Source organism: Pseudopodoces humilis, chromosome 19 (genome assembly GCF_049639895.1).
Source record: "Pseudopodoces humilis isolate 2021_Gansu_Grassland_sample_001 chromosome 19, ASM4963989v1, whole genome shotgun sequence".
NCBI lineage: Eukaryota > Metazoa > Chordata > Aves > Passeriformes > Paridae > Pseudopodoces > Pseudopodoces humilis.
In genome coordinates this window covers 6459977-6471584 of record NC_142218.1, presented here as the reverse complement: position 1 = coordinate 6471584, position 11608 = coordinate 6459977, and the positions used below count along the sequence as shown (strand labels likewise).

Sequence of the window (11608 nt, the reverse complement as noted above, 5' to 3'; positions counted from 1 at the left end):
TGAATGGCAGCTGCTGGGCAGGTTGAGCTGTGCTGAAGTACACGAGATGTTCAGGAGTTTGCTGTGATGGAGCAAAGGGAGCTGCGAGGAAGAGAGGTGGTGTCACAGGTGGGAAGACATGCACAGCCTGCCCAGAGCCTTGCAGCAGACACTGCCACTGAAGGGTAAGTGCAGATGATCACAAACCTGCTTTGTGAGCTGGCATGTGACTGCAGGTAATATTTCATTAAAAATCTATATTGAATTTTAATATTTAGTATGTCATAACTACACAAGGTCCAGAACAGCACTCTGTGGAGCCTCTGCTGGTAAAGCTTCTTGCCCCAGTAGAGAATTGAGCTGGGGAAGGTCTGCATCAGTGACCATTGTGCCTCTGACACAGGCAAAAAATAACAGGTTGGGTGAAGAGTAAAGAACATATAAGTATGTGATTTTTTTTTAAAGAGCCTTTTCAGTCATCCCCCTTGTTAACTTACTAGGAAATTTAAAAGAAGTGTTTAAAAATGGTTATTTTTCCAAGTATGGGGGTACAGTTCATGTCTCTGCTCTGTGGAGCAATGGTACCAACTCATTCCAACTCATAGTTTTGGGATGCTCGAGATGGGCCATATTGGATCATGTATATCCTTTCAGCTTTAGTCTGTTGGATCTGGCTGCAACAGGAGCAGCAGTTGAGGAAATGTTTTGGTTTTGTTTCTTCTCAAACTCATAGAGAATACGAAAAGTGTGTCAAATCATGTACCTGGTTTACAGAGTAAATAAAAGCTTCCCATTCATTTGCTGTAATTTCAGTGGGAATACAGGATGTGAAAACACCTTTTCTAAAACCTTGTATCTGATACAGCCTGACAGCTGCAATGGGGATCACAAACTTGGTGAAGAATGGCTTCAAACACCAGCCAACAGAAACCCATGGTGTTCATGGGAAGAGCTTTTCAATAGCATTTGCATTTCATATCAGATCAGTTTAAAGAGCTCTGAAATCACAACCAGCTCTTGTCATATGCAGTGGGAGAAATTACTTCAATTTTCTCTCTTCCCCAACACCCACACGAGACCAGTTCATGGCAGACAGCAAAGACCACATCTCTGTGTCTAGGCTAATGTTCCACATTTGGGGAGCACAGGGGGATGCAGGGGACACAGTGTCATCTTGGCCATGACCTCTGGCCCCCAGAGCTCAAGCCAAGGCATTTTGGCTGAGCTGTGTTAGGAAGTGGAGATGTCTCCCATGCATTTTACCCCACCACACCAGGCAGAGAGCCAGAGGGAACCTAGAGTCCTCATCAGCCTCAGGGCAAACTCACTCTTGGCTACATGAGCTCCAATTTGCCTGAACAATTCCTTCCTTCTGAAATTATTTCAGTGTGAGAAGGAAGAAATTATATTTTTCTCTACGGTCACTCAGCATTTATTTTTCTGCCATCTGAACATTTTCTGGAGGCTTCTTGGTCTCTGGCAGGGCAAGAAATATTATTAGCACTGACAATAAGAAGGTGAGGTCTTGGGGAGGACAGGAAGAGCTTTATGGTGTGTTTACCAAAGGCGGCCAAAAAGATGATGTCAGTCTGTACAGAAATGCAGCTGTTACATCGACACTGGAGGCTGTGGGTTATTGTCCTCTGGAAAAAAGGGTGAAAACCTGCTGTGATGTACAGCAGGGATAATTTGGGGCGGGGGGGTGGGGGGGAAAATCTTTCTTTGGGGTCCTTAAAGTACAGGTTTCCTATCACAGCTTTTATAGGCAGGGGTTATGCTGAAAGCAGCACCTTTGTCCCTAAGCTTCACATGAGAAGGTCTGGGGGGTTTGGATGCACCAGTGCTTCATGCCTGCAGGCACGTTCTTGACCTTGCTCCCTCCTGGGATGCCTTCCTCCTCCTCCTCTCCAGTCTGTGTGTCTTGGCAGTGCCATTTCCCCATCCGATCCTTATCTCTCTCCTGGCTGCCGGGCTTGCGGGGCGCGTTCCTGCCCGGCTGCCAAACAGCACATCCCCAGGGCTGAGCCGCAGGAATGTGCTCCTGGAGAGCTCCGCCCTGGGAATGGCAGCCTGTGTTTGGTAACACAACCCGCCTGTGATTACTGGAAATGTTACCCTCTGAGCTGGAGCAGCTGAAAGAGGCTTTAAAATCACAAATTGAAATACAAATACAAGAGCAGAAAGAAGTCCATCCTGGAAAAAGGAAGGCATGGTGTTCAGGAATCCTCATCACACCCTCAAGCGTATTTTCTTCTATTTTGGTTGACCCTTAGGAAGGGACTTGGGGGACCAAAGTGACCAAACTCAATTCAGTTATTGATGAAGTGATGGTCCCTGAGCAGGCAGAAGTGTCACAGCTGGCAGGGATGGAGCCAGCTCACCAGGAACCTGCATTTATTGCACAGTCATTCATATCCCAGAGAGATTTCTCCTCCTCATGCCAGGCTACAATTGTCCTTAAGCAGGGGGCTTCCCTGACAATACTGGTCAGCAGTGTTGGTACCAGCAGGAATCTTGTTTCCTTGCACATTTTAGGGATGCCTCCAGCATGAAACTCTGCAACAACTCAAATTCATCCCTTTTCCTACCTGTCCAGCTCTGAGGATGGCAGCCTCCATCCCTAAATAAGCTGGGCAGTGATGGGAGAGCTTCTTCCAGGGCTGCATCCTGCCTGATGCCAAGAGATCTGTAGGGCAACAGGGACGAGCCCATGAGACCTGCCTTGGTTCCCATTAGCTTGGTTTGCTGTGCTGAAGTTTTTAACTTCATTACATTGTGAGAGTTTGTAAATGCTTGTCACCAGGAGCACAAAGTTACATAATGAAACCGTTTACCAGTCTGTGGCTTCAGAGCAGTTCTTTGGGGTGAGTCAATATTCCAATAAAAATACTGGGTGATACCATAAATATTGTAAATGGCTCTAGTTGGTTTCCAAGGGCTATGTCAACTGTTTATTGCATTAAAAGAGAAAAGAATAAGTGAAATCACAGGGAAGATAAAATTTAAATAAATAAAGTAAATGGGAAAATAAAGCAAAAATATTTTCTTTCATAGTTTGAAAGCTCTGGAGGAGGTTTTTGGCCAGCACGAGAGAAAACCATCATGTTTGCCAGAATAATGAACCGCAGGCTATGTGTGTGCACTTGCTTATAGGTTGTATATGTGTGTCTGTGGGGATATCTGTGCACAGATGCTCTCATAAAATCTGTTCACAACACGAGAAAAACCTTTTGCTTTATTTGAGTGAGACATTTGCAAATTCCAGCTACAAAGATCATGAATTTACCCCATTCCCTGGGTAAGCTGCTGGGCTCCTGCTGCAGGAGGGTGCCACAGGTGGGCAGAATTGCAGGATGGATTATCTGTATCATTGAAAACTTGGGAAGGTTGTTTAAAAGTTGTCACTGAAGCAAGATAAATATTTGCCAGGCATGATCCCACCATGAAATGACATGAAAGCTGTGTGGAATGTGGTAATAAAATATAAATGTTCTGAAAAGGAAACAAATGTTGTGGGTGAGAAAACAAAGACAAAATGGACTTGCGGCACCCGCAAAAGCAACAATTGAAAACATTTACATGGACTGGGCTGAATTCTCTTGTATTTTCTGAGGAACATAGTTGAAGCATGCACAGATCACCCAGTAAGGCAGTGGGTTTTCAGGGTGCCAGAAAAACCCAAATATTGCTCCAATGAGGCTTATGAGGATAATGAGGTTTATCCATCTCGTAATAAGATGGCAATGGGGGACTTGGCTGCTCAAGGAAGGGGAACTCACGGCATGAGTGGCCCATGGCAGACCTGGGGTAGAAGCTTTGGTGGTGCCCACCGTGGGGACCCGAGGTCACACCGTGCCCTGCTGCAGGCTGCTGATCCCTGCACTTACGGGAAAATCCCTTCTCCTTCCCACCCAAAACTGGGAAGCTGCAGTGGGTCTGCACAGGCTCCAGCAGAGGCTCTTGGCACACGAAGGAGTAAGAGCGAGTGATGGACCATCCTGGTGGTGATGAGACAGAGACAGAGTCCCCATGGTGACGCCGTGGCAGTGGTGTCCCAGGGATGATGCCCTGGAGGTGGGGCTTCCACGAGCTCCCACTTGGCACCCCCGGAAAACGCGCATCCAACATCTCCCTTGCAAGCCCTGGGATAGCTGCGGGTCTCGCTCTTGCACCGGCAAAACCAGGGGAGCACGCTCCGGCTCGGGAATGATGCTCAAGTCCCAGCACGCTGCAGTTTCCCAGTATCCCCGCCACGGCAGAGACAAGCAGAGGGCAGCGGGATTTGCGGGAGGGGAGCACGGGGGGGTTTGGAGGGAGCAGCGCCCGCAGCCCCAGGAGCAGAGCGGCACCGGGCGCGTTATAGCGAGGCCGGCGGAGCGCTACAGCCGGCGGGGACTTCGGCACTTCGTGCCTTTCCGTCACGGCCCACCGAGCGTTGCCGAGGATGGCCGGAGAGTACCGAGTCTTGCCGAGCAGGCGCCCCGCGCATGCGCTGTGTGGGTCGCAGTGATGGCGGCGGCCCAGGCGGAGGCGGGCGGTGCGCGTTCGGTCATGGCCGGGGCCGCGGGCCCTGCGATGGGCGACGCGGGGCCCGTGGGCTCCGCCATGGGCGACCTGGAGGCCGCGGGCCCCGCCGAGGACGGTCCCGAGAGCGGGGCGGGCGCCGGCACGGTGGCGGAGGAGCCGCCGGCGCCGCCGGCGCTGCCGGGGCTGCGGCTGGTGCAGCAGGGCGCCGAGGCGCACGTGTACCGCGGGCTCTTCCTCGGCAGGGCGGCCGTGGCGAAGCTCCGCGTCCCGAAGCGGTACCGCCACCCGGCGCTGGAGGAGCGGCTGAGCCGGCGGCGCATGGCCCAGGAGGCGCGGTCGCTGCTGCGGTGCCGGCGGGCAGGTGGGCACGGGGGCGGGCGGACCGGGCCGGGGCTGCCTGGCAGGACGGACGGACAGACAGACAGATACACCCCGGGGCGGTGTGAGCCCCATCACCCCGGCTCTTCAGGTCGCTGAGATATCTGGGGCGCTTGGCGCCTTCCTGCGCCATCCTGAAGGATGTGGGGGCTTCTTCTGAGCCCGGGGCGAGACGCTCTGCTCTTCCAGAGTGCCCCTGAAGCTCAGCTTGCCCTCGCTGTCTCCCAGAGCGTGTTTTATCGGCGAGGCTCGCCCCAGGAGGGGCTGGTTTGAGCTGCCAGCTCCTTGTAAGAGCGCAGGGCAGCGCAGATGGCTTAGAAGTGAATGTTAGCCGGGCCATTCCAAGGGGTGGATCATCAGTGGCTGGGTGTGATTTCAACTGGCTTTTTTGCTTAAGGCTTTTATCAGTTGTGTTTTGTTCTTAAAATAAAGCTGGGAATCATGTAAATTAACTGCTGGCATTTGATTTGTTCTTTTTAATAGGGATTCCAGCTCCAGTGGTCTACTTCGTGGATTATGTCACCAACTCCATCTATCTTGAAGATATTGTAGACTCGATTACTGTTCAGGATCATATTTATTCTGTACAAAAGAGTGGAAACGATACCAGTGGCCTCCATAAGTTAGCAGAGAAGATGGGTGAGCTGTTAGCAAGGATGCACGATGAGGATATTATCCATGGAGATCTTACAACTGCCAATCTCCTTCTGCGGCCACCCATGGAGAAGCTGGACTTGGTGTTGATAGACTTTGGACTCAGTTTTATTTCAGGTCTTCCAGAGGATAAAGGAGTTGATTTGTATGTTCTGGAAAAAGCCTTCATCAGCACACATCCAGATACTGAAACAATGTTCCAAGCTCTGCTAAAGGCCTATGCAGCCACGTCTAAAAAATCTGGTCCTGTGATCAAAAAGTTGGATGAGGTTCGGCTAAGGGGAAGGAAGAGATCCATGATTGGGTAGAAGGGAGTGGGTTTGGGGATGGAGAAATAGTAGGTTTTGCAGATAGGGTTATTTATATTTCTAGTTGGTTTTATTTCACAGATCATTATTTTGATAACTGTGTCTTCAAATAAATAAACTTGAAAGAGTTTTAAGTGTCATAAAGTAACAAAAGTAATTGTGAGATTGGGGCACAGCAAGAGAGGAACAACTAGAGTTCACTTCTGTCCTAAATGTTAAATATTTCTAATACAAAGTAGTTTACAGTGTCATTCTAACCTTTTTTGTGTGGTTAGAATCATTCAGAGCAATCTTTCTTGGCCTGTAGCCCATAAATTTGTGGGAGGTTCTTCAGAGACTACAAAACAGCATCTACAGAAGGTAACTGAGAAGAACAAGTATGTTGCTTTTCTCAGATTTTACAACAAAGGGTTTCAATCTATTATAAATGACTTAACACATCCTGAAAATTTTCAGAACTGAATTCTGGACATGGGCAATGCTGAAATACCGCACTAAACATAAACCATTTTTTTTTTTCATCCACTAGTAAATTTTGGGTTTTTTACTCTCAGTCAATAGTACAGTCTTAAGGAAATATAAAATTTGTTAATCCAGAATAGTTTTCTACTGAGAAACTTCCACTTTAAGCAAGAAGTTTGCTGTAAATTTCCTTTTTTGGAGCTTTATGAGGGGGACTCCTGGTATTGCCATTGCCTGGCCAGGTAGGCGGTTGGCAGAAGTAGGCAGTGATACTCTTTTTCTTGTAATGTTTTCTCTAGATTACTTCATTTTTCTGGCTTATTGTATCTAATAGAATGGAAGATGTGCCAGAGGAAAATCTTGCACACCCCACGGTGGGTGGGTTAGAAGATAATCAGCTTTGTGAGCAGGTTGGGATGTGAGTTGGGTGAATGCAGGAGCATCAGAGTCTTTGGGTAATGAGAGAAACGGGGAACTTCTTGCTGAGCGATGTGCTGTGCTGGGCAGCCTTTATCCATCGGGAAGATCCTCTGTTCTCTTGTGCAGTCCCTTGTGCTCTGAAACTGCTCATAAAAAAGAGGAGCGAAGTCCCTCACCTGTGCACGGCCACGGACGTGTCGTACGGATCCTGGGGACACACGGACAAATGGATCCGCTGCTGGAAGGCAGCTGTGAGCAGCTGCTCTGCCGGGCAGGGCAGGAGGGATGAGCGCTTTTACTTCCCCGCTTCCAGCAGCGGGGACGGGGCGGGCGTACCTCGCGCAGGCGGCGCCGAGAACAAGGCGCCTCCGCGGGAACCCGCCGAGTCCGCGCGGTGGCGCCGGCGCAGCGCTGCAGCCCCTGGGCGCGGAGGTGGTCGGTTCGCGTCCCGCAAGTGTCCTGGCGCGGCGGGCTGCCCGTGCCCGGCGCGCATTTCACCTCTTGCCAGAGGAGCCGTCCTGGGCGAGTGCCCGACCCCGGCGTGTGGGGCTCGGGTTCCACCGCCCAGCTACAGCTTTGGCCGCCGCGCCGGGCCCCTCGCTCTCTGCGGGAGCGGCACCCCTTGTCCTGCTGTTTTGTTTTCCTCCTCTGTGGAGGAGCTGCTGCTGCTGCACCTTCTCCTCCCTGCCCGGAGAGCGACGGCGCTGCCCGAGCACACACGGGCACTTGGTCGGTGCTGCCCGGGTGTGCTGCTGGAGCTGTGGGAGCAGGTGGGACTGAGCTAAGGAGGGATCGGAGCCCCGAAGGCTGCACTGCGGCCCCGCTGAGGGCAGGCAGCAGCCTGACCCCCCCTTGCCCGCCGTCCCCCATCTGTACAAACAGCGCTCTCACCGTCTCCCGGTGATGCCGGGATTGAGTTCTGTTTGCAAAGCCCTTTGAAGAAGTCTGTTTCCAGCTATGGTGGTGTTTGTTAAAATGCGGTTCTCCCTGCGGGACAGCGGAGCAGAAACAAAGCTGATCCACGGGAGGGTTTCAGGGCCGGCGCGGTGCCCTGAGCCGGGGTCGGCAGCCCGTGGTCAGGCCAGTCCTCCCGGGGAGCTGCTGCAGGGACTGCCCTTCCAACAGGGGCTCCTGAACCGGCTCTGCTGAAATCAGCTCTGCCACCGAGCTTCAAAACAAAGCAGGACATTACTGGTCGTGAAAAGCAAAATGTTTTGTTTTTTCACTGCGTGATAAACCCCTCCTTGTTATATAAGTGTCACTTTCTGCACATCTGTGTTAGGGCTTGTTGATATTTCCTCTTGATCAGCCTGGTGTGTCATATGGATTGCTGTAGGGAATGCTGAACTGTTGCTGTTTGAAGGTGGAAGAATCTCAGCAGGTGCACGTCCAGCAAAAAGGGCACTCTGCACCTGCAAAGTGTCCACCCCACACTTCTTGCAGCCTCAGCTGTATCAGTCCATCAGGATCTGGACTCAATGATCCTTGGGCACCTCTTCCTACTCACTCCATGATTCTGGGATGAGTTGTGTCTGCAGCAGCAGCTCCTTGGATGAAAAGCACTGGTTCCCAGGGCAGGTGGAGGTTCCAGTTTTTGTTGGCTGGCAATAGCTTGACATGCTGCTGTGTCAGCTTTCTGTGCACCTCTGTGGTCGTGAGCAACGCTGAATTACTATTATTACTGTTATTAAAATAATTTACCCTTGCATTGTTAACACTCGGGCGTTATGTCGAGTGCATGTGCATTCTTGAAAGGTAAATAGGACTCCTGTAGTTTATCTGCTGCAAATCCAGTTTTGAGCAAGCAATATTCTTCCAGAGTTTGGCCTGACTTTTTACAAAGTCCTTATAATCCATGCTGGCAGAAGTGGTGATGTCCTGCCCTGTCCTACCCAGAGGGGCTGTTCCCCCAAAGGCTGTGTTGTCCTTCAGCCCCTCCAAAACTTTCTTGCTTGCCTGTAGGGGGGACCCCGAGATTGTGGGATGCCACAAGTGGTGGCTGGTGGTGCATGAAGCCACTGGGGGTCTCTCTGCCACCATCACCAGCACCAGGACAATCTGTGTGTCCAGGGAAAACCTTGGAGCACAATGTATTTACAGCTGTGTGCTGGATGTACAGTTGATCACTCTGGGTCTTCCTACTGCTTGAATTTTTTTGCTTTTAAGAAAGAATTGTTGTCTCAGAGCATCAGCTCCAGGCCTGCTGGAAACAGCTTCATTTTCAGAGGCTTTCCAGCACCTGCTTGATCTTGGTCTATACCTGGATATCACTCAAAAATGCCATGAATACAAGGAAGTGCAGATAAGATGTGTAAAGAGGAATGAAAGGAAAGTGGGAAAGACAAATGAAATGGAAATAGAGGCATTTTATTAGCAGAAAGTGCAGTGTACTATTTCTGAGGGAACTGCAGATTATTGATGCAGTTGTCTTTTCTGTTTATTTTGGTATCTGACATCATCAGTGATTTCTGTGGTGGGAGTGGGGAGCTCCTGGCAACCAGCCTGACTTTAGCTTGGCAATAAGACCAAGTTCTGTTTTGCCCACTGATGCCATGAGGGCAGAACTGAACTAAGGGAATTTTTTGAAATAAATGTGAGTTGGAGACCTAGATGAGCACTAAGAGAAAAGAAAAAGAAACATGAAGAAAAAACATACAAGCAAGGAGCAGGGATGGAGACACTGTTGAAAAATCTGGGAATGCTGTTGCCATGATTTTTGGGCAGTGGCTGCTCTGTGATGGCAGTTACTGTGTGTATAAGTAAATACTGTGCATACAATATAGATGGTGTAGCTTTTTTCAGTGAACTTTTTTATAAAAAACTATAGATTTTTATAGTCTAGGACTTGATGTCTGCAGGAAATTGATATTTTCCAGTTTTTTGCAAGATGCAGAACAGATAACCTTTTGCAACTCTCTTCTCCCATCACTGCTGATAGAAAACCAAGTCAGTGCAATAAAAGCATAAAAGCTCATTTGTAACCCAGGGTTCACTCCATGAGGGTCACTACAGATAAATAAAGCTCCTCCCTGGTCCAAGCACAAACTCTGTCCCACAGTGGTCCCTTTGGGCACTTCACAACACCTTTCTTTTGCCAATAAACTAAATTTACTTTCAGTAATGACCCAAATGATGGCCGTGGGGCACAGGGAAGGCACAGGCAGGACAGCTGCTGCTGGCACTGGAAATGGGGCTGGTAGAGATGGAATTTACAAGAAAACAAACAAATTAAACGTTAATTCCCAGCTGAAGTCCTGGAAGGCCGAGAGAAGCAGCGTGTAGCCCCTGCACAATGGACTCGGTTGGGAAGCTCCGAAGGCTGAGCCAGCATCTGCCCCGCTGAGCTGAGAGGGGCCGGGCAGGGTTGGGGAAGGGGCTGTCCAGGGATGTACTGCCCTGCCCCTCACCCTCCACACTGCCAGAAGTGTGTGTCCTTGCAAGAGGAAGAACAAACTGTGCCCACTGTTATTGTTTTGAAGTTGTTTTTAACTTTCAAGGTTGATTTTGAGAGAACAAGTTTTGTAGAGCCTCTTAGGTCCAGTATGTGGCACACACTCAAACACAGGCTCCCAGTCTCTGGCTGATGGGTATTTTGGGTAAGCTGAACCTGTTTTAAGCAGTTGCATCGTTTTACTGGCCTGAATTTTGCCTTCAGGTCTTCACTGATCCCTCTGCCCATTCTCTCCATCACACACCACAGAGTAATGAAGCAGCTTCTGCCACCGCAGCCCGCTGTAGTGACATTGAGGCAGCACAGCAATCTCCTACTCATTTACTTTGGCCACGATAACTTTGTATTCATGTGGTTGAGCAGTTAAAGAAAAGCAAGATAAAAATCCTCATAGATTTCTCTCGCTCAGCTCTGTGCTCTCCTCTGGGCCCCGAGGGAAGGTGCGTTTGCCAGCGGGGCCGGGCAGCCGCGGGGCCGGGCGCCAGGCGGATGCCGGATCCTCTCCTTGCCAGCGGCCCCCGGCAGTGCCCGGCAAAAGCTTTTGTGTCCGTTCTGCTGTTTGAAAAGAGCCGCAGTGGTGATGCCGCCACCCTTTAGCCCCTGCTAAAGTCTGTGGGCATTAACTGGTTTGTTACTATTTGTGGAATATTGCATATATGCTGTTAAGGAGAAGGAGGGGAACGGAGGAGGCGGATCCAGACCCAGAGCAGAGTCCCTTCAGATGGGAGCACAGTCCTGTCTCTACTGCTGATTGTACCACCACACTCTAGTTTCTTGTTCCCTGTGTGCCAGTGATTCATTGTTTGTAAAAGGGGGATGAGGCTTTCTCACATCTGCTTTTCAATCCAATGCATTTGACTCCAACTTCCTTGATGATCTAGGAGGTAGTATCAAGGAGGAGTAACTCTCCAGAGAGCTGATTAATTGTGAAATGGAGAGTTTTCTCTGCTGAACGTGAGTTTTATACATCTATAATATATACCACTCAGAGGATGCTCGTGAACTACTAAGAGTGTTACTTTGCCTTCCCATTTTTTCTCCGCACCACTCAGCTTTGTTTAGGCTTCAATTGCAAGAATCCAAGCGGTGCAAAAAGCAGCTCCCTTGGCTTTGATCTCTTGCTCAACTTGATAGTGCAGCAGCTCGGTTTCCTGCGGTGTTTGCCTTTCAGTGCTCTCAGAGGAGACCGGCAGCCTCCGCAGCACTTGCTGAGATTCACGGCGGTCAGGAGAGGGGATCCTGTCCTGCCCCACATATTCCCATTTTCTTTTTGATGACACCGATTCAGAGCAGAGTTGTCAAGAAAATCCACCCTCAGAGTTCAAACTGGGAAGCTTTAGTGCTTTCTTTTTGACTCATGAAGCATCCTTAAGGTCCATCCTGACAGGACACCCAGGGTACAGTCATATGCTCGTCGCTCGCTTGCTGG

General features: G+C 50.0%; 1 protein-coding gene across 1 annotated transcript; it reads left to right on the top strand.

Moving 5' to 3' along the window:
* Positions 1–4488: 4488 nt before the first annotated feature.
* Positions 4489–5974, top strand: TP53RK (TP53 regulating kinase). The gene is made up of 2 exons (XM_005524692.2): positions 4489–4867; positions 5368–5974. Exons 1-2 carry the CDS (start codon positions 4489–4491, stop codon positions 5844–5846), a joined length of 858 nt encoding a protein of 285 aa, XP_005524749.1. The 3' UTR covers positions 5847–5974.
* Positions 5975–11608: the final 5634 nt, after the last annotated feature.

Excerpts from the sequence above, each read along its gene's own strand:
- TP53RK (XM_005524692.2), top strand. The coding sequence starts at position 4,489 with ATGGCGGCGGCCCAGGCGGAGGCGGGCGGTGCGCGTTCGGTCATGGCC. Across the intron at positions 4,868-5,367 it reads GCTGCGGTGCCGGCGGGCAG|GGATTCCAGCTCCAGTGGTC; the intron begins GTGGGCACGGGG and ends TCTTTTTAATAG.